This window comes from Eptesicus fuscus, chromosome 15 (assembly GCF_027574615.1).
Source record: "Eptesicus fuscus isolate TK198812 chromosome 15, DD_ASM_mEF_20220401, whole genome shotgun sequence".
In the NCBI taxonomy this organism is placed as follows: Eukaryota; Metazoa; Chordata; class Mammalia; order Chiroptera; family Vespertilionidae; genus Eptesicus; species Eptesicus fuscus.
Window position 1 is genome coordinate 73172616 of NC_072487.1, and position 21768 is coordinate 73194383.

Sequence of the window (21768 nt, forward strand, 5' to 3'; positions counted from 1 at the left end):
CAATTGGCAGTCTTTTGCTGACACAGTTTTTTAAAGTTTTTAAAAATATAATCTTTATTTACAATGTTTTGAATATAGAAAATTGCAACGTGAAATTTTATCGCATGTTTTTACCTTATTTGTAAACGAATCTTTGGTACGAATTTGTCCTTGTGGAGTATGTGTTCAGCAGCCGGTCCAGGACCTGTTTCTCACAGGTGTTTGTGAGATCCCGCCTCGCACAGGCCTGCTGATGACAGTGGGCGCAACGCTCCAAATGTCAGCTGCCTCCTCAGGGACATTCTGGGAGGACAGGCCTCTTGCCTCTTCTCCTGCCTTCTCCCCATGTGCCGGGAAGCAAGTCGAGGCGGCAGGCCAGGCTTCGGGCTAGCAAAGGCTGCAGGCTCTCCTGCCCAGCGGCGACAAATGCCCAGGGCCCAGAGGTCTGGTTACCTCACAGGGAACAGAGGACCCATCCAAAAGGGTCCTTAGGGGCCAGGGAGTCCGTCCTTACAGACCCGCCCACGTGCAGGTTAAGAGAAGCCCTGGGCTCAGGCTCTGAGAGTAGGAATAGCGTCTGATGGATGAGCGTGCGGCACCTACACTGCGAATGGTGTATAAGACAGGCCACTCCACGAGGGCCAGGATGCCGGGCTGAGTGGTCCGACCTCATTTTGTGTGTTAAGGCCGATGGGGCAGGAACTCTGGAGGCCATGGGAGAGGTGGGCATGTCTGGAGGGAAGCGGGAGGAGAGCTGGAGAGGCGCACCATCTAGCCTATCCTGGCAGGTCAGCCGAGGTCAGCAAAGCCGACTCACTCCAGGGAGGGATGCAAGCTCCATTCCCCTGGCTGACAGTCAGACCCTGGGTCACCGCGGGCTCATCTGAATGTCACGTGCCCTTCAACGTGGGTACCAGTTAAATAGCGGGGAAGAGGAGGGACATGAGGTTTCCTGATATTTGGGAGCTTGTTGACTATTTGTATTTACACATATATGGGTGTAAATACATATTTATACATAATACATATATTTACATAATATGCATATATTTGCATAATATATGACAGTATGTAAATATATTTGTTGCTATTTTGGTGAGAAACTTAAATTTGATAGTTAATATCAATTATTAGAATAAAATTTTATCTTACTTAAAGTTTAATACATTCTTTTTAAAAATGCACAAACCACTGGATAACACTGCTATAAATTCTAAAGCACTTAAAATCGCACCAGTCCAGCACTTAATGTTTCCATATTTTTATTTCTACAGTTTTGCCATATAGTTTAATTTCCTTAGCTATTTCCTGTTGTTTGACATTAGAATGTTTCCAGTTTTTATTGTTAACTACTGTAGATTTCCCCCACAGTGAATATCTTTGTGTGTACAATGTTTTCCCTTCTTTTAAAATTATTTCCTCAGAATAAGCTCCTAGGAGAGGGATTATTGAGTCAAAGGACCAGTAGCTTTCTGGCTTTGGAATCTCGAACGCTTTCCAAAAAGGCGGTACCAACTTATCCCGCTGCCAGCAATGTATGGGTTTCCCCTTCACCACAGCCTCGCTAGCTTTCAGCATTGGTCTTATTTTAAATTTAATGATGTAATGGATTTTAAATGGCAGCTTGTATTTATTCATTTACATTTCTCCGTCCACTCCATTTCTCTGCTCAGGGCCCCCATATTCATTCTCCATTCGCTCCCCATGCCTGACTTCACTGCTCTCTGCCCACCACCCCCCTCCGCCCCTCTCGCCAAAGTGAAGTCCAAATGAATGAGTGGTTGTTGGGGCTGGACATTCTTCCTTGTTTGTGTGGGAACCACCTCAATAGATCTTAAAGGAAAGACAGTGGAAAGATGTTTAAAGTATAAATAGATTTGGTGACACCTCTTATTTGTCCAAGGTGGTCCCGTACTGAATGCAGGCTCTGTGCGTCTAGGCGTATGTTTATGTCTCATTTGAATTCTAGAAGACATCAGAGTTAGAACGTTAGTGCACGATGTATAATTTAAGTCAGAGATGAAAGCGCCCCCATCAAAAGCAGCCCCTTCTTTCCAGGCGTCCCGTAATTACGGAGGCAGAGGTCTCCGGATAGGGACAGCGCTCCCAGTTGGGGAACGTCTGAAGGAAACTGGAAGGCCAGCCTCTCTGCTCTGCCTCACCCTGTCCTCCTGGCACATGGAGAGTGGGCCTCAGGAGCAATGAAAGTTGGGGCGGCGTCTGCAGGGCGGGTTCTGGCTTCGCAGACTGCTGACGGGAGGGCAGCTGCAGCACGTGTCCTCCTAGTGTGTCCAGGAGTTGGCATCTTCTGCGGCCCTTGGTCTGGGATGGTGAAACAACCCCACAAATTTATATGGAAAAAATGTGCATTGACCAAACTTCATGGCATCCAAAGTCATATATCATGTCTCTTGGGGTCTTTATACTTAAATACCATAATTACTAGGGGACAATATTTTTCTTTTTACAAAAATCAAAGCACTTGACAAATGACCAGATGTCCACCAGCATTTCATGAGTAGACAGTTCTTCCTGCCCCCGAGAGGCCCCTCCTCCCGCGGAAGCTGCTGGCAGCATGGTCGCCATCACCACGCTGTCCGTCTGGTGGAGGGTCCGGTTCCATTAGAGCAGATGCAGGGGCTCCTGCAGCTCACTTGGAGAGGTGGGCACTTCTGAATTTTGTGGGAGGTTTTGCTTTTTGCCTGGGTCTTTGCAAGATGTTTTTTTTTTTTTTAAGTTCATACATTTATGCAAAATGCGACTAAGGATGGATCTCTTTCCTGGGACCTGGAATGCAGTCTTGGGAGGTGCCCTTCCCTGGGTCAGCTCACCTCTCAGGCCCCGCCCCCTTCTCTGTGCTCTTCCCTTGCCCTTTTCCTTGGTGTCGGGGGAGACCCGGCCATCGTGATGTGAGTCTCCAAGGTACCCATTTCCCCCACTGCTGCCTCTGATGTTAATGTTTTTACTCTTCCACGTTTCTATTTTCCTTTTATTCTTTCCTTACCTCGTGCATCTCATTCTATCTCCCCCTCTTGCAGTTTCTCCTCTGAGAGCTCTCTCCTAGCACAGCCTTATCTTCTCATGCTGATCAAAGCGTCTGAGACTTTCTTCCGGGCCCTGGAATAGACGGGGGCCATGTGTTCTCATGGCTCAGCCCCTTCTACATGCGGCCCAGGCCCCACTCTCCGCAGCACTTCTCCACGGGCCCTGTTGGATTTCCTCTCCTCTGATTGTTCCCTTGAACAAGGTCAGATCCATCCTTGTTGGGGTTATCGACAGGCTGAGCATTGGGGTTTCCCTGTGGACACTCTCCAGTTCTGTCCTGGGAGTAGCAGTCTGCACGTGGTGTGAGGAGGCGGAGGGCATTCCCGAGCCCCTCGGACCAGCTGCTGTCATGGACCCAAAGCCTCCGGCTTGCGCAGCCCTGGGTCCCCGAGTCTGGGGACAGGCCCGGGAGAGACGTGATGTTTTCATGTCAAAAGACCAGGTCTCAATTTGCCCAGTTCCTGCCCTCTACTCCTGCCTGTAGTGCATTCCATTTCTTCCCAGATCCTAGCATCAGGCCGTCTCAGTCTTACCAGGAGACGGTGAGGTGTGTTTCATCTTTTATTTTCTAGCCACAACCAGTGTAGTGATGAGTCAGGGGAGGCTTTATGAGGGGCTGCCCACAGACAGGGACCCCATCTTCTCTTAAAGTTCTTTCCTCAAGTAACTCCCTCGAGTGCCCGCTTTATCCAGATGCTGTGCCCGTCCCGGTGAGGACATTACAGGCCTGTCTCCACTTCCCAGCAAAGAGAGCAGTGGAGGGACCCCCGCCCCCACTGGACAAACCAGTGACGGTGCCCGCTTTGAACACAGACGTCTGAAGTGTTTCTGTTATTCCTCTCACGTGTATACTGAGCTGTAGGTATCACATCTAACATAGGAGATGAAGTGTGGGCCTAAAGCCAAATGGCCTGCGCTCAAATCCCGCCTGGGCCACCTGAGCGCTGAGTGACTCGGGCAGGGTACTGGACGGCCAGCCCTGAGTAGCTGCGGCCGGGAGAGCGTATACGAATGAAGCCAGGAGTGCAGAGAGCGACCTGCCCCGTCCTGTCTCACGTGCCAGTGGTTCCTCTGGGGATAGCTCTCCACAGTATGTGCCAGAGTATTATTTTTCAGCAGGTTTGTGCCCTTAATGTTTTGTGTGATTAATGCTTCTTCGGAAGGCCTCTGCTAGCCCGGACACCCGTGGGGTCCGGTTCTCCTCTCTCCCCTGCGCCTGGAGCACGGGAGGCATGCGGCAGCTCTCGGCACTGATGTCCCTTCCGTGATGCGGCCGGCACCGGGTGGGCTGGTCCCTAGCGCTGCGCCCTGGGTCCTCGCAGCTCCCCTCTCCCCTCAGCCACCGGCCACCTTCCGCCGCGCTCCTCGCTCCTCGCAGCTTCCGAGGCAGCAGACGTGTCTCTCTGCCACTTTGACCTCTCTCTTCCCTGAAAAGCATCCCGGGATGGTAAAGCCAGCGGTGCCCTAATGCGGGAAGTGCCAGCCCGAGCCTGTGAGCCTGCAGGGAGGGGAAGAGGCAGGACTGAGTAACGTGCTGGCCACGCAACCAGAGTAGAAGGCTGCGTCTCAGGGAGGTGACCAGGAGCCCCGAGTCCAGGCATCCAGTTTCTCGAATCATTTCCCACGAGAGTTGAGGATAGTGGGCAGGGGAGAGGCAGCACACAGGTAGGTGTGAGTAGACGCCAGCCAGTGACCTGGCTGTCCTTCTCCCTCCTCCTCCGTCCCACCCATAGGCACAGCCCCAGACCAGCAAGCGCCCCCTGCTGGTGGGGCTAAGTGCTCTCCCACCCTGGTGAGAGTAGTTCCCCGGTTTGATGGGAGGACCCCCCAGCCCACCCAGACCTGGGAGTAGGGCTGGAGAAGGGCGGCTGGTCCAGGCCTGCTGGGTCTGGCTGGGCTGGATCCAGCTGTGCCCCAGAGAAGAGCAGAGTCCACACACATGGCCCCACTGGGGAGCAGGAGGAGCCCTGGTCCCTGAAAGAGGGGTTCCTAGGACAGTCCTGCAGGTCCCGCATCCTGTCACCTCTCCTGAGCGAGGCAGGAGAGATCAAAACACCTGACCCGAAAGCCACAGATAAACTACCAGTGAGGTGGCGTCCTCCTCCCGAGGGGCCAAGGAGCCTTTCCCTAGTTCATTTCAGCAAAATTCAAAAACAGAAATTGCTTTAAGAAAGTGAACATCCGTTTGGATCTAGCGAGCTCTCCGAAAATCTGTTGCTTGTTTTCCAGCGAATGCGGGCTTTGGTGATTGAGGTTAGGGTGCCGTGTTTTGTTACACAGTTTCCATTGAGTAATGACCAAATCTGACAGTTTTGCCTTTGCCTCCACTACTTTTTGTTACACTTAAAGACTAGGTGAAGTGTGGTCACAGACACATGAGCGCATTAATGGAAGTGGAAAATCCTTTGGTGAGTGAAGCGGCCGGCCGGCCGTGAGCTCACTCTCTGGCCGGGATCCTGGCGGCCTCGGACGTCCAGGGAGCCTTTCTGTGCACAGTAGCGAATCTGTGAGCCAGGCTTGGAAAGACAAGCTCAGAGTGTTTCCCTTGGCACGTGGGCAGCCTCGATTCTACCCGATGTGAGGCAGGTTTCCGAAGCTTTCACTGGGGGAATCATCTTGCATTTCCTTTTGGTGACATCAGCTACTCCGGGAGCCCTTTATAGCCCTCGGAGAAATGTGGGTGTTTAGCTTGGAGATAGCGGGGCCCAGGGCTGACCCCATCGGGCGGGGGAGTGAGGTGCCTGGCAGCAACAGGCACTCTCTTCCACCGAACAGTGGAATTTCAGAGCCCAGATAGAAGAGTCACGTGTGTGCAAGGAAAGACTCCACCCCCGGTGCAGTCGTCCCCAGACATTCCGGTCTGAGCCCCTCCTGTGTGCTGGGCTCGGTGCTTCGCCCCTTGACCACGCAGAGATGGATTAGACACAGCCTTGTCCTCGAGGAGTGTGTGATAGATGCTGCCATCGAGGAAGGGGCATCCTGCTCTAAGTGCCCAGGAGGAGCCAGCTAACAGCGGAGGATAGTGAGGTCGAGTGGGCAGGGGGAGGAAATGCCTCTGCTGGCTCAGCTCCAGGGCGCGGAGGGCTCGTCCAGGGAACTACAAGGGGCCCACACGCCGGAGTATCTTGTAAGAAGGTGGGGAAGAGGCTGGAGGTGCCGGCATAGGTAGAGCCCAGAGGCCGGAGGGAACCCTTGCCCGCTGGGATGGAAGGTCGTCGGGTAGTTTTAAGTTGGGAAAGGACACAGTCTGTTTGGGTTTAGAAAGAACACAGGGTGCAGGATGGATTGGAAGTGGAGACCAAAGACAAGGAGAGGAGTCAGGAGGCACTGAGGTATGAGCCATGGCCTGTGGCCTCCCAGGCGGTGGGTCATAGTTTGTGGCCTTTAAATCAAAACCTAAAGACCAGGTTCTTCAACAAAAACCAAGCATGTTCGGGAAATCATTTGCATAAAATACTACCTCCCTTTTTCCTGCCCCAAAAGTGTTTGCTTCTTCACTAGTAAGAAGGAAGGAAGGAAAGGGAGGGAGGCAGGGAAGGAATATCTTGCTCGTTTATATTTCTAAAAGTAGTACATTGTAATAGCTAAAGGCTGAAAAATAAAAAATTTTATAAAGCAGAAAATAACCCTAAAATTCGGTCTTTAAAGTTGGTTACCATTAACAGATTAGGCAATATCTTTTTCCTCTCTCTCTCTCTCTCTCTCTCTCTCTCTCATATAAAATCATACCTGATTTTTTTTTTCTTAAAAACACATCATGGATATCTTTTCATGTCGGTTCTTAGAAATGTATTTTAGTCTTTTAATAGCTGTATAATTTTCATTTTCTAGCTGATAATTGCTGGTATACGTATAAGAATGCTATTGATTTGTATATAGGTTTCCCAAAAGAAATGTATACTTGCTTTAACAGCTAATAGCTCAATTTTGAAAATGAAATATATTTTAATAAATACTTATAATTATTCAAAGTGTATGTGTATATTTTTTTGGGACACCCTATGTATTTACTTTGATCTTAGCTCTGTTATTTATTACTGATAGTTTTTCATTTGACTACCCTAAGTTATTTGATTATGTAACTAATATGATAACTAATTCTATCACTTAAAAATAATAGTAACGCCGAAACCGGTTTGGCTCAGTGGATAGAGCGTCGGCCTGCGGACTGGAAGGTCCCAGGTTCGATTCCGGTCAAGGGCACATACCTTGGTTGCGGGCACATCCCCAGTGGGGGGTGTGCAGGAGGCAGCTGGTCGATGTTTCTCTCTCATCGACGTTTCTAGCTCTCTATTCCTCTCCCTTCCTCCCTGTAAAAATCAATAAAATATATTTTAAAAAAATAATAGTAACATTATGTATATCTTTAGCATTATGTATATCAAATACATTTCTTTGTCTTGTCTTATCTCATTAGCTTATGTTTCCAGAATAGTGTTAAATGATAGCAATATGGCAGGTATTCTTGACTTCTTCCTAGGAGTAGGATTTCATATTAAGAACATTGTTTTAACTTTTCTGACATGCATCCTTTATCACATTAAGAAAGTCTCTTCCTAAGCTCAGTGTTTTATAAGGAATTGATATTAAAGTTATCAATGACTTTTTAGCATCTCTCAAGATCATCTGTTGAAGTATCACTGCACTTCTATAATAAAGCTCTTTGCTTTATTAATCTTTAATACACTACTAATTCAATTTGCTAATATTATTTTAAAACACTGGGTTCCATAAAACCATTTGGATATTGTACTTTTTAATTAGAGTATCTTTCTCAATATTGTTAATATTTTTCTCTTTATTAGTAACTTGAAGGTTTTTGCCTCTTCTTGAGACAATTTTGAGAAAATATCCTTAGTAAGCACCCATTTCAGCTAGATTTTCAAATACGTTGGCATAAAAATTACATATACCATCATGTCCACACCTCCTGCGTATTTGGGATCATATTCTCTCTCTCTCTCTCTCTCTCTCTCTCTCTCTCTCTCTCTCTCTCCCTCTCTCTCTCTCTCTCCCCCCTAACATTGTACATCTGAGTTTTCTTTCTTTTTTCTCCATTATACAAACCAAAGGAATTGTCTACTTTATTGTCTTTTCAAAGGACCAACTTTTATTTTTCACTCTATGAGACGTACTTTTTTAATTCATTATTTCTGCTTTTATATTTTAGTTGTTTTCTTTTACTTTTTTTTTGCTTTGTTTTTTTGTTCTAGTTCTCTATAATGAACACTAAGTTCATTTCTTTTTTATTTTTCTTAATTATCAATGTAAGCATTTGAGTAGTTATGTGGGTTTGAGTGTATCCTATATGTATATAGTTTGTTATTTTAACTTTAATTTCTTCTTTCATCTCTGAATTATTTGGAGTTTTTTTTCCTTCCCACATGGTTCATTTTTTAAATTTGTTTTTACCTCTGGGGCAGCAGAGGAAGTGGAATTACTCTAGATCTACCAAAACCACATGGATTATGAGTGTGGGAGGTACAATTTTCCCCAAAGGATAAGCGAGGGCTGTTTCCAGAAGAATTGGGAGTGGATGTTAAGCAGACAAAAGTACCAGTTTCTTCTCAACGGTCAACAGAGTTTTGAAGGGTTAAATGAGATAGTACTTAGCACAGTGTCCAGCACAAAGCAAGCCGAATAATAATGACCAGGTTAATGCCATCTCCTCATGCCCCTCCTTCCTGTTGGTCAGAATGTCAGCACGTGCTGTCTGAGCCAGAGCTCTCTAGGAGAACATTACCCCATTGCACCTGTAGCTGACCAGGTAATCCCCACGGCATGAGGGGACCTGTAGCTGTGCCCTCATTTCATCTTGGGAGCCAGGAGGAGCTTCGACTCCCCCAGACCCTAGATTCTGGGCAGGCTGCCTGCTGCGGGACTTTGCCCACGTGCCTTTGTGATTCACGAGCCTCCACACCATGAAGGAAGTGAGTCCACGTGCTTATCCAAGAAACATGGTCTCTGACCACGCGACATGTGACTGCCTGGCCCGCCCCCGTTCTGCAGACCTGGGAAACATGTGTCTTAGTGTCAGAAAGCTTCAGCACTTTTCATATACAGAATATTCTTTAAACAAGGGTTTTTCTGCAGTCCGTGTTTCGCATGGTGGGTGTTAATTAGCAGGCACTAATTAGTACAGTCTTCTGCGTCATGACAGGAAGCCTGCACCGCCTGCCGAGACCTCCTCCTGCCGTGGGTGGAATTGCTTTGTGCTCTCTTTTAAAAAAAGAAAAAGAAACCAGAATGAGCTGCTTCTCTGTTACTTCATTTGGAATTTGTCAGGACAGTTTATGTGCTCAAACCACACAAGCATAGTTCTGGGGGCCAGCACTCCTCATTTTTGAAGTTTGAAAGTGATCTTTTCAAGGCAGAACAGGAAAACATGGAAAAAAGTCTCTTATCTCAAACTTTGAGAGAGAGAGAGAGGGAGAGAGGGAGAGAGAGAGAGAGAGAGAGAGAGAGAGAGAGAGAGAGAGAGAATGGAGAGCATACGATGGAAATGTGGCATGTTTTATGCCATGAAGGGATTTTTCCCTCAGCACAGCAGAATTCTCCTTATTAAATAGATAGCTGTGTGCGAAAAACCAAAACCAGAGTCGGGATGGCAGTGAGACGGGTGGCGGTGGGTGAAACAAGAGAGCAGTGAGTTCTGGGCTTGTGGCGACGCCCGGTGCCAGCCCCGGGCACTGGCCCTGGCAGGCGGGGCGCCCAGCCTCTAGTGGGCTCTGCTCCATGGAGCAGGGTGTCCCGCAGCTTCAGAGAAGGTGTCTGTTCAGGAGAGACCTCCTTTGTCAGCCTGGCTCTCCCTCCGTGGGGTCGGAGTACCTTGTGGACAAACCCTGGTGGGGGGCCTGGACTCCCTGTCAGGAAGAGGGTTTGGCACATGCCCAGCTCTGCCCACCATGGCAGTCTGACGGCACTTCTGTTGCAGCCACAGCAGTGACACCAGCCTGGGGGACGTGGAAGGAGGGAGCAGAGCAGAAGCATGTGTGGGTAGCTGTCCGTCTCAGAGGACGCCCCGTCTGCAGGCGGGCAGCACGGGCAGAAGCTGGCTGCCAGCAGCGTCCCTGGGGAAAGCAGGCCACAGCAGGGGTCCTCACACCCCACCTCTGTGGCTGGGACCTGTTTCTGTGCCAGCCAGCGACTCCCAGCCCCCAGCGCTCAGCATTGCTCTCTCCCCCAAATCTCTGGAGTCAGACAGGCCTGAATTCAAATCCTGACTCTCCCCTTTGTAAGCTGTGTAATCCTGGACAAGTCACCTTTTCTCTCTAGGCTCTTACTTCCTAGTCTGAGAAATGGGGACATGAGAGAACCCAGATGCCGTGCTACAAGCAAGGCCCGCCTTCCGCTCAGAGTGGCTGTTACTGCTGTGGTTGTTTCCTCCAACGCATCTGCACCTCCCAGTCCAGCCCCAGTCCCTGGCACCACTCAGCCCCATGGCAGCCAGGGCAGGGGCTGGTCCAATTACTGTCCATCTGAACAAGGCCAGCAACACAGTGTCATCTGCTGTAGTAACTGTACAAATAGGAAAGGAGCTGAGAGGGCCCAGCTGAGCTGTCCCAGCCCAGATGGAAGCTCCCGCACTGGCCTGTCTGAGGTGGGTGGCCACCACGTGCTCGGCATCTGGGCGCCATCCTTGGTTATGGCAAATGCAGCTAGTGCATCCCTCCCATGGGGCCTCGCCACGGAGCCAGGCTCGAGGTTAGCTCAGCTCAGCTGCTTGAGCATCTTAGTGGTTCAGGCTGCAGGCCAGCAGACTCCCACGACCACCGTCATTATTCCCAGGCACAGTCAAGGAAACTGAGGCCCTGGGAGGTAAAAAGGCTTGCCCGAGGCCACCCAGCATGGCGGAATCAGGCTTCCAAATCTCCTTGTTCCCAGCCCCACTCTCTCCCACTCATACCACAGCTGCCCATCACGTGGCAGAGCTGGCCGGGCCCCCAGGCCTGGGTGGGCCCACTGACGATGGGACCTGGACAGATACACCATGATGGGTGCCAGGGAGACAGCGGGAGGAAGTGGACGATGTAGGAGGGGAGGTGGCCACAGTTCAGTCATGAACCTTCTTGGAGAGTGTTGACTCAAAGGAGAAAGCAGGCAGGGAGGGCCTTAGCCTGGAAACCTCTGGGTCCAGCTTGCCTCCCCAGCTGCCAGGCACCGGAGGACTGGCTGCAGTCAAGAAAGGACTAACAGTATGGCAGCCTGGACAGACCTGGGTAGGAATCCTGCCTCTGTCACTTCCCAGCTGTGTGGCCTCAGATAAGCAAAGCGACTCACAGCTTCAGTTTCTCTCTCTGCGAAGTAGACCTAAAACCTCCCAGACAGTAGTGGTGTTGTTAGGAGTCAATTATCTGCTCAGTTTTATTATTACCTTCACCTAACTCTAAGTGACTTTCTTCAGCTACAAAATGAGGGTAGTAATGAGGGTACTTCACAAGGTTATTGTATGGATTCAGTAAAACGTGTCTTCATTCATGCTTTTCTTGTTTTCAGCTAATGTTTACTAAGCAGCTCCTGTGCGCTCTGTTCCAGCCGCAGGGATTGAGTTTGTGGCGCAAGACACCCTTTCTCATTGGAGGGGCTTTAGGGCTGATGGGGAATCAGACATTAAATGCATGAATGATACAAATAAGTATAGAATTACAGTTGTGGTGAGTGCGAGCTGTGCACCGGGCTTAGCACAGCACTGGCACAGGGCAAGTAGGAGGTGGCTATTTTTATGACTTCATTATGGTTTAGGCTTTTAAATATTTCCAGCTATGGGCTAATAATACTGAAAAGATTTCCCTGGATTTGTGCAGTATTAACTGTGGGAGATTTGCTGCTTTTGGAGTTCTTGTTGTGGGAGTAAAAGACTTTATATGGAGGTTCTTTCCAGGCATTGCGGTGGACTGAGGTCTCTCCAGGTCACCGGGGCCAGGAGACCTCCTTTGGGAGGGCCCCTCTGTCCTCACCAGGTCCTGGCCGTGGCCTCTACTCTCTGGACCTGGGGAGTGGACAGGTGCTGGCGTCGGCACATTTTGTAGAGGTGGGTGATGAACACTCCAACAGTAGAATTTGCTCTTATAAGTAGTGAGCTCCCCGTGCCAACAGGGTGCAAGCAGGGGCTGGGCAGTGGGAAAGGTTTGCCGGCATCTTCAAAGGCAAGCTCTTCCTGGCCTCTGTCTGCAGAGCCAGGGACCTGAGAGGAAGCAGAAGGGCCAGCACGCATGCTCACAGGGCGGAGCAGGGCAGGGCTTCCACGCTGGTGTTGCTGGAGGAAAGGCGATTCCCCGTGGGTTTCTGAGGGCCAGTAAGTGGGTGGGAGCACAGGTGCTGGAGCCAAACAGACCTGGGCTCACACCCTGCTCACTCGCTGGAGACTCAGGAAGGTTTATTCCTCTAAGCTCTCGTTTTCTCTTTAACCCTCATGGGGCTGGTGGGAGGGTCACAGGAGGTCGAAGGAGGTTAAGTTTCCATTGGATGGTAAATCCCTGGGAAGCATCAGTCTCTCCCTTCCCCCTGTCCTGCTCCTCAGTGTCTGCTCCTGGGCGAGCGTTCACTCTGCCACTCAGAGGCAGCTGGGTTCACGTTGGCACCAAGTTCTCATTGGAACGAAGCTGCCTCGTGCCCCTTATCCATTCGCTCCTGCTCAGCACAGAGGAGACTTGCTGCTGTGCTTGAAGCAGCGGTGAGATTTTCAGGACTGCCACTGCTGGAGCCTTGGGGAGGCAACTGAGTTACACTGTTAAGAGGAGAGAGGGAAAACAAGGCAAGGGGAAGAATAAATCTGTGGGTTCCAACCTACCGAACCCGGAGCTTCTATACAGGGGAAATTATTCCTAATTATTAAAATTTTGGAAACATGATGCCACTAGAAAGGAAGTGGAAATGGTTCCTATGAGAAGTACCAGCATCTGTTTCTGTGATTTAACGGTTTCCCGTCACAATGTGTAGCTATTTTAAAAGCAGATGACTGACTGGCTGACTCATGGTATCCAGCAGCTGCAGTCTACTGCGATGGCAGGAGTGTACTCTGCAGGGGCAGGCTTGAGTTCGACTCCCATCGCCAGCATTACCAGCTAGTTACACCTCCCCTCTGCTTCTCCTTTTCCTCCTCGTGGAATGGGTTGCTGTAAGAATGACGAACACAATGAATGTATATCTGTACGTGCTCATTTATCCAGACAAAACTTTTACGTACCTGATTAATTACATTTGTAATAAGTCTTAGTCGTTTAACAGTAAACTTTTAAGGCTATAAATTTTCCTCTGATTATCACTTTGGTCTGATCTTATAAATTTTGACAAGTAGTGTTCTTATTATCATTTTCTTTAAATAGACTTTTTGTTTTAGATTATTTGTTTTTTTCTTTGACCTGAACGTTGCTTGTGAGTGTGTAGATGTGTGCAAGTGTGTGTTTCCCAAATGGTTAGCCTTTTTTCTATATTTATTGTTAGATCTTCCATGTAATATAAGGTCAAAGAATGTGGATAATATGATGTTTACTTTTTTAAGCCTATTAAACTTTTCTTTACAGTCTAGTATATAATCCATTTTTGTAAACATTCCATGGGTATCTGAAAATAATTATATTTTCATTTATATAACGCCAAACTTGTTAATTTTGTTACTCAAATACTATATTTATATATGCACACATACATATGTAATGTATCTGTATATGTATGTCTGTATGTGTATATTTGTGTGCATACACACAAATTCTGGAAGAGACATGCCAAAGGCTCCCGCATGGTTATGTCTTTGTTGAATTCATTGTTTATTTCTGACAGTTTTTTTGCTGTGTATATTTTGATGCAATGTTGCTTTGTGCATAGAAATTTGTAATCATTAGATCTTCTCAAGCAACGGTGCTTTTCATTAATATCAATGATGCCTCTTTGCCTTGTTCAGTGTTTCCTGCATTGAATTCTGCTTTCCATCGCTACTCCTGCTCAACCCCACAAATATCATGGGTAGAGTGGCGGGACTCATAGAGGGCTGCTGGCCACCCACTGTCCGTGCACATCCCCAGAGAGCCTGCAGCGCGGCCCTGTGGCCAGCCAGTCAGCTGAGAGCTGTGTTGTGCCTCACACTGCACTGCCAGTCCTCCTCTCCCAGCCCTGCCCAGGTGGCTTCTTCCAAATCCCCCCTGGGTGATGCCATGAGGCCATGCCGAGGCCCAACACTGGCCTGTTTTTATATCACATTATTTTTTATTAAGCACCCTCAGGAGAATTCTCTGTCTAGCCTTAGCTTTTTTTTTTTTTTTTTTTTTTATCAATGTTGCTTGCTTTCTTTTATTCTTTTATCCCTTAGTTAATTTATGATATTTTTTTTTTGGGGGGGGGGCATGTACAGATAGACACATAGACATGCAGCTAAATGAATAAATGAAAAACTGAATTCCATCCAAATGGTGTTCTCCTGGATAGAATACCTTAGACCTATTAAACTTCATCGGTTGGTGAAAAACACAAGTATTCATTCATCTCTTTAATGTCCTGTTATTTTCCAGTTGGGTTACAAGAAAAAAAAAAAATCCTTGTTGCTGGAGAGTGTATGAACCAGAAATGCTGAAAGCTCGCCAGCATTCACTTTGGTTGTCACTCGATGCTTGATTTACAGTTGAACGGTCTACGTGAAAAATTGGTAGTCAGGATTGGAATTGAATCCAAAGAGTATCTCAGTTTTCCCTAAGTCGCCCTTTATATCTTCTAGCAGAGCAGTGCTGTTTTGTGCTATTTTTGTCTGATTTATGGTGAACACTACCATCATTAAATATCTTCTTTACTTTTAGGGATCTATCTTCTGACTTTTTTGTATTTTTTTAGGGATCTATCTTCTGGATTTAATCTATATTGATTCTGCATATCCTGCCTCAGGCAGCATTATGGAAAACGAACAAAGATCCAATCAGATGAACAATATTCTCCGAATAATCGCAGATTTACAAGTCTCCTGCAGCTATGGTTAGTACCGCTGATTGTTGGAGTTGTGAAATGTCACATCACTGAAATTTGAGTCCGGCACCTTATCAGTGAGAAAGCTCTTCCTTGAGCACCAAACATGTGCTAGATTTTTAAACAAATATATTTTATTGATTTCAGAAAGGAAGGGAGAGGGGGGGAGAGAGAGAGAGAGAAACATCAATGATGATAGAGACTCATTGATTGGCTGCCTCCTGCATGTCCCCTACTGAGGATCGAGCCCACAATCTGAGCATGTGCCCTGACTGGGAATCTAACCGTGACCTCCTGGTTCACAGGTCAATACTCAATCACTGAGAAATACCAGCTGGACTTACACACATATTTGATCTTCAAAGACTGTGCAAACAAGATGTTATCAACTGACGCCCAGAACACAGGGCGTGAGCAAACCTCCAGCGATCTCCTCTTGGGAAGGCCCCCTGGGAAGCCAGGGTGGGCTTCCTGTTAGTGGGTTCACTGAAGCAAACGGCCTGCTCATAAGCCCCCCAACAAAGCTGGGGTGAGCTGTCAGCACTTCCAGACCAGCTGTCCTCTGACCAGAGGAACAGTGAGGAGACTGGGTTCCCAGTGCGGTCCTCACCGCTGAGGCCCTTTCCACTGACAGGTACACGGACACTCACTGTCCCGCTGGCCAGCAGAGCAATTACAGAGACGGCTTTGGGGTCAGACAGACTAGGGTTCAGATCTCGGCTCTGCCTCTTGAAAAGTCACTTTTTCATCTCTGAGTCTGAGGTTTTCTTATCAGTAAACAGGGGGACGTGATGTGTGCGGAGCCCTGAGCACACCCCGACATTTCATTGGTGCTCAGCAAATGTTCACTTAGTACCGCTACCTGCACCTGCATCTTCCCTGCCATCAGCTGCGGGAAGCAGGTGTCATCCCATTGCAGAAATGAGAACACTGAGGCTCTAGAGAAACAAAATGGCCTGTTAGAATCTCACAGTGAGGGGCAGGTGCTCCTCACATTGCCTGACGCACTTCCCTGGAAAGGCCGGCCCTTCCCCGCCTCTTTCTGCTGTTCTTCACCACCTCCTCCACCACCTCCGCCTGTCCCCTAGCTTGTTCTGTCCCACCTTGGGGGGTGGGGTGAGTTGGCGTAGAGGATCTTGGAGGGCTTGGGGCCCCTCAGTGACTGTGAGGGTCTGCTGAGAGCAACTGACGTCAGTCACTCCAGGAAATAGACAGTGAAGTGTAGCAGGTTACCTGGGATCAAAACTCAGCTCTGCCACTTCTCAGGGACCTGAGCTTTGCAAGTTGCCATGGCCTCTTCCTCTGTGAAATGGACATATTATGTCTCCCAGATGAGGCCGGTGTGAAGGTTAAAGCAGATGACTCCTGGGAATCTCCTGGTACAGAGGCTGGCGCAGAGCAGGCACTCAAAGCCCACCCGTCTCCCCAGTGGCTGTAGCCCAAGGGGCAGACTCTCCCGCTGTGCCAGGGTCTGGGTGGGCTTCATACCAGCTGGATGAGGGTTCTTCAGTCATTCTTGCTTCTTGTCAAACAGGGGCGGGAAGGCATGGGAGGCTTGCATATTGCCCAGTGAAACCTGTTTTGGGGCACAGACACCTGGCCTGATCAGTTCTGGAGACCAACTTCCCCCAAAGACCCATCTTTCCCCGCCAAAGACGTGTGGTGCCTCGGGGTGAGGTGTCTATGGCCCAGCCATCTGGGGCACTCCTCGAGGGCAGAAACCAGACCTGATGACCCCTCTGTGCCCAGTGCCCAGCACAGGGCCTGGCCCAAGGGACCATCAGCAACTCTGGAAAGACTGAATATATGTCCCAATACTCAAGGAGCATCTAGTGCCAAAATCAGTGAGGCCCACATTCTCATGTGGAACCTGGAGATGGGGAAAGACTGAGGCCTCTGGTTTTGTCCACCTTTTGCAGATCACCTCACAACCCTGCCCCACGTGCAGAAGTACCTGAAGTCTGTGCGCTACATCGAAGAGCTCCAGAAGTTTGTGGAAGACGACAACTACAAGTGAGTGCCCACTCTCTCCCCTGGCCCCAGCATATAGCAGGTGCACAGAACGTGACCTCTGACCCCACCGAGCCCATGGTGGCGCTGTCTGCCCCATAGTTCTGAGGAGGGTGTTTTGTGAACTTCTCAGCTTGGCTCTCTCAAATCACCTGGGTGCTGTGAACATGGATTCCACGGCTCTGTGAGGTGTGGTGCTCCAGGTCTCACGGGTGACTCAGGGCTGGGGGAGGGCAGCCTTCTAGCCAGCTCTCCAGGCTGGCAAAGGGAGTTCGCCAAGAGTCTGTTTCCTGGAGGAGACAGCTCCTGGCCCAGCTTTCTGTAGGATACTCACTGACGGGCACCGGCGGAGGCCCATCTCCATCCCATGCATCCCTACAGAGTAGACTCAGTTCCCACAAACATCCCGGTGGGCCCTTTGGCCTCATCTTCCACTCACACTGCTCTGGCTTTTGGCTCTTTCTTCACTTGTGGCACCTGGGAATTTATCCAGCATTTCTGTGTATCTAGAGGGAGATGGAGGATTTTTTGTATCATCTCTGCCATTCTGCTTGGACATCCTCTTGGCTCATTTTGAGCTGGAGGTCAACCAGGAGCCTCAGTACATTTCCATGCAACCTGATATATCAAGGCAAGTCTCACCATCTTGTAATCCGTCATTTACCCTCTGTCAACTGTACATCTGTTCTTTTAATCTCATCTTACTCTGGTATGCCATGATTCCTTTGAGTCCTGTTAGCCAATATATATATTTTTAATCTCTTCCAGTTTGGGATCAGCTTGATTACTGTTCATCTAAGTCCCTGAAAACTGTAGAGAACAGTGGTCACTAGAGACACCCGGGTTTCCCATGATTCACTCACAGGACCTCAGGAATGACTGTTCATACAGCTGCACGTCTACCAGCTCTGCAGCTGTGGTCCGGCCGGCTGTGAGTCAGTCACCTGGGAAGGCTTCTACCCATCCAGATGCTGGGGCGGGGCCTGAACATTTGTGTTTTTTCAAAATGTCGTAGGTGGTTCTGATGATTGGTTTAATCTTGGGAGCAAGACATAATATCTTTAATTGTTATTGTATAATACCTTGTTAAAATAGAATATAATATGAAATTTTGATCTATTACATAATAGTAACAACACTAGATGAAAGCCAGAGATTATCATTAAAGCTATATTTGCCACAAATTGAGCTCATTTTACTTACAAAGCATTTGCTGTGCTTAAAAATGTAGCCCAGAGTGTGAAATTATTCCCACTTAGGTTCTGGGGTAATATTTTCCATTCCTGTGCCAGTAGCACAATTAAAGAGACAGTAGCTTTTCATTCATGCTAAGATCCCTTAAGGAGAAAAAAAGGACCTATAAATACTCCTGGCTGTGAGATCATCCTTGGGCAAGCCGCAGGTTGTGAGTAATTGCTCTGTCCCTTCCGAAGGACTCTGAGCTCCCCAGCACTGAATGCTGAACCCCCGTCAGCCCGGACTTCACGGGTGCTCGCTGTTGTCGCAGTGACAATCAGGGCGGAAGCTGCTTTCTGGCCCCCAGGCCCAGACATTGAAGGAGTCCCTTCCTAGGCGGGGGGTCCTGTCCCCAGCTCTGAGTGGCAGAGATATTCCGGGCTTGTGATTCTCCTTGAGGAACCCACACCCACAGCCCCGCTGGAGACTTGCCTCCCACCCCAAAGGGTGCAGCCGCCGAGCTGAGACCTGATGGCTGCCTTTCTCACACCCTGCCCCCCCCCCCCCGGCTTTGGGGGTATTGTGCCAAGGGGCCCACCCAGTGCTTTGTTTTCCTCAGTCTTTCGTTTCTTGTATTTCACTGAAGAAAAATAACCCACAGTCCCATTAGCATTAAGTGAGCGTAATTGTGGACATTTTTCTCTGCATAGAAAGTGGGTGCAAGGCGAGAGTCTATTCAAATGGAATCATGCTACACTTGCTATTTTTAATTAAAAGTATTGACTTTAATTTTATTTTAATTTAACCAGAGAAAAGGAACTGAAATAAAACATAAGGAATTACTGCTCTTCAAACAACTAGCTCCCCACCACAGAGATACTATTTCCTAACAGAGCCTTCTAAGATTAACAGAAGAGGTCAGGAAAACAGAAAGGGGATTGAGCCCATCAGTTCTGTTTTAACTAGATTCCCACTGTGAGCAGGGTCAGTTCTCTGGGCTATGAAAGATGAGAACATGGGTGCTCCCCCCTCCCCTCCCCTGCGCTTCACATCTTCCAGTTTGTTGTTGGTTATATTATTATCACTGCCTAGTCCAAGTTTACAACGTATACATCATGTTCAGGAATCACAGTTCCTGCTGTTCAGTGTTTTTAAACAGATTCTGTTCTTACCACCTGCTGTTTCTCCACAGCGTCTCCATTCCTGGAATTTTTTATTTTCAGTCAGTCCCTCATGTAGGTGATGTCAGTAGGTTTTCACGCGTTGGGCGTGCTCCGATTTCTTTCGTGAACGTGTCTGCTTCTGACTTGCTCGGCTGCGCTCCTTTGCATCTCCCCCAGGACGCGTGGACCCCACTCCCTTGCCGTCCTGCCTTGTTCGCTGCTGTAGAGAAGCCCCAAGCCCGTCCGATTTTTTTCCTCTTGTTGAGTGTCTTGCTTGGTCCGCCTGGGGGATGAAGAATTCCCTGAATTTCAAAAACTCAACCAGGGGAATGCCTCCGAGTGGAGGGTGTTTGGTATCAAATGTCCCTGGAACAAGGTGTGCTCTCTCCTCCTTTCAGAGGAATTCTTTGGTTTATATCTGACCCTTCTCCTGTGTCATTGCTTGGCTTTTCTCTCTCGGGGATTCTAGGCATCCACGCGTGGGTGCTGCCTGCCTTCTGTACCCGCTGGCTTCTTCCTAATGCCTGTCTCAGTCGTGCTTCTACTTCGGTCCTCATTCAGTCCTTGACGGTTCCGTAGGCCTCCGACCCCTTTTCATCTCCCTCCTGTGCGTTATCGTCCCATTTTTCAGGTCTTGTGTTCTCCAGCCCGGGTTCTGCATGACTTGTTCTACTGATGGAAGCACTTGGGGTTTCCTCGTACTCCTGGGGCTGCCCCGGGGCTGCGCAACTCGCTCTCTTCCTTTCTCCTTTTTCTGTGAGAGGATGTTTGCTCAGTGGCCAGACTTTGTACCTTGCTCCCATGGAGAGGCTCCGTTTCACTCTTCCATGGCTGTGATCGGGGAGGGACAGCTGACCCTGCCCTTGTGTGTGAGTTGGCTGGTTCCCCTGCGGCCAGGGGTTCTCACTCTTTTCCTCTTGGTGCCTGGGGAACGCAGGCTCAGGCTCCGTGAAGAAGGGAGCAAGCTGTCTGTTTTGGCTTTGGGGGCTCTATTTCAGGGTTCCCTCCACCCTGTTGAAGGCTGTATCCCATTCCAGAAAGGGATCCCCTCAAGTGTGAAATTCTACCCTCATCCCCCTATGGAGGCTTCCTTTCTGTCAGGTCAGCGTATCCACCAGGCCCTCCACCCACCCCACCCGTTTCTCCCAGCACCTGGGGCCACTCAGAGAAGGGACAGGTAAGGACCCGCTCAGCCCGCCGAGCAGTCTCAGGGAGCAGGACAGGAGTCAGGCCGCGTCACAACTCCTGGCCAGACTTCACCACCTCCTTTTCCTTCCTTGGCTGCAAGTTTCTGAAGGTCATGGCTTCCGTTCACGCCCCTAACGTTGTTGAGCTGCATCTGATGAGTTTGGTTACTCCTAAGCTTTCCTAAGTGTGTGTTGGTCTTGTTGGGAGAGAGGGAGTCTGGCACCGGGCTTCACTCTGTCATTTCACCCAGCAGTTCTTAATTGGTGCTTCTGAAAAATAATAATACTGGGTTGCCAATCCTCCTAATGTGGCCATTGTCTCCTGCCTCTCTGGGGCAACTGAGAGGAAGTGCCATGTGAGGGTTAAATCCCGGCTTAGGACCAGATCCCCTGCTTCACCACTTGAAGGTCTATGAATTTGGGGAGCTACTGAGCTCACTACTCTTCAGCTCCTCCTCTATAGGCTGGCGGGGATGACATGCCTACCTAGCTCGTAGGGTTGTCTGGAGAATGAGCACATGGGTGCCAGCAGAGGATGGGCCATGATCACTCTTTGCTCTGTCGTCCTTAATCATTATTGCTGGGTCGTGGGAACTCGCTGGGGGCTCGGAAGGAAGTCGCTGTGATCTGGAGCAGACCTCGAAGTATTCCTGGGTTTCATGACCATGAGCCTCCTTAACCGCAGTCCAGTCTCCCGGTTGCAAACATACACATGCTCAGCAGCCCTCCGATGCACCAGAGCCCGTCTGATCCTGTGAAAAACCTTTGTTTTCAGACTGTCGCTCAGAATTGAACCAGGAAGCAGCTCTCCAAGACTCGTCTCTTCAAAGGAAGATCTTGCAGGTATTGTGGATGTGTCGGATCGAGTGGGGAAACCCACTGAAAGCCCAGATATGCTGCCAGGTTGGTCCTGCTGTGGAGCCAAAGGGTGCAGTTGTTTGCAGGTTGGCAGACACAGCTGTCCCTGCTCACAGCCCTCCCGCACTAACCTGCCGAGGCTCCCAGTCACACGGAACCCCTGGGGACACCTCTGGGCTGGGGCTCCCTGCAAGAGCCTGAGACCTAAAAGCCCCAAGAGAGTCAAGATCAGAACCCCAGGCTGAGAGCACGCACAGGGCAGAGAACGGGATCCTCTCCAGGTCACCAGGCCCTTCTCGTCAGGCCCCGGCCCTGGAGTTGTGGTGCCCGGGAGGGTGCCCGGGAGGGTGCCCAGGAGGCCGCGGTGTTTGGTGCCCCCAGGCACAGATGGCTCGCCTCCC

General features: G+C 49.4%; 1 protein-coding gene across 4 annotated transcripts in view; it reads left to right on the forward strand.

Annotated features, from left to right (window-relative positions):
• RALGPS1 (Ral GEF with PH domain and SH3 binding motif 1) overlaps positions 1–21768 on the forward strand; it is a 222463-nt gene that overhangs the window by 172189 nt on the left and 28506 nt on the right. For all 4 annotated transcript variants that reach the window (XM_054727689.1, XM_054727690.1, XM_054727691.1 and 1 more), the window contains 3 exons: positions 14845–14982; positions 16893–16986; positions 21285–21352. In XM_054727689.1, the coding sequence (XP_054583664.1) occupies positions 14845–14982; positions 16893–16986; positions 21285–21352 (300 nt within the window). The remainder of the gene's footprint in view (positions 1–14844; positions 14983–16892; positions 16987–21284; positions 21353–21768) is intronic.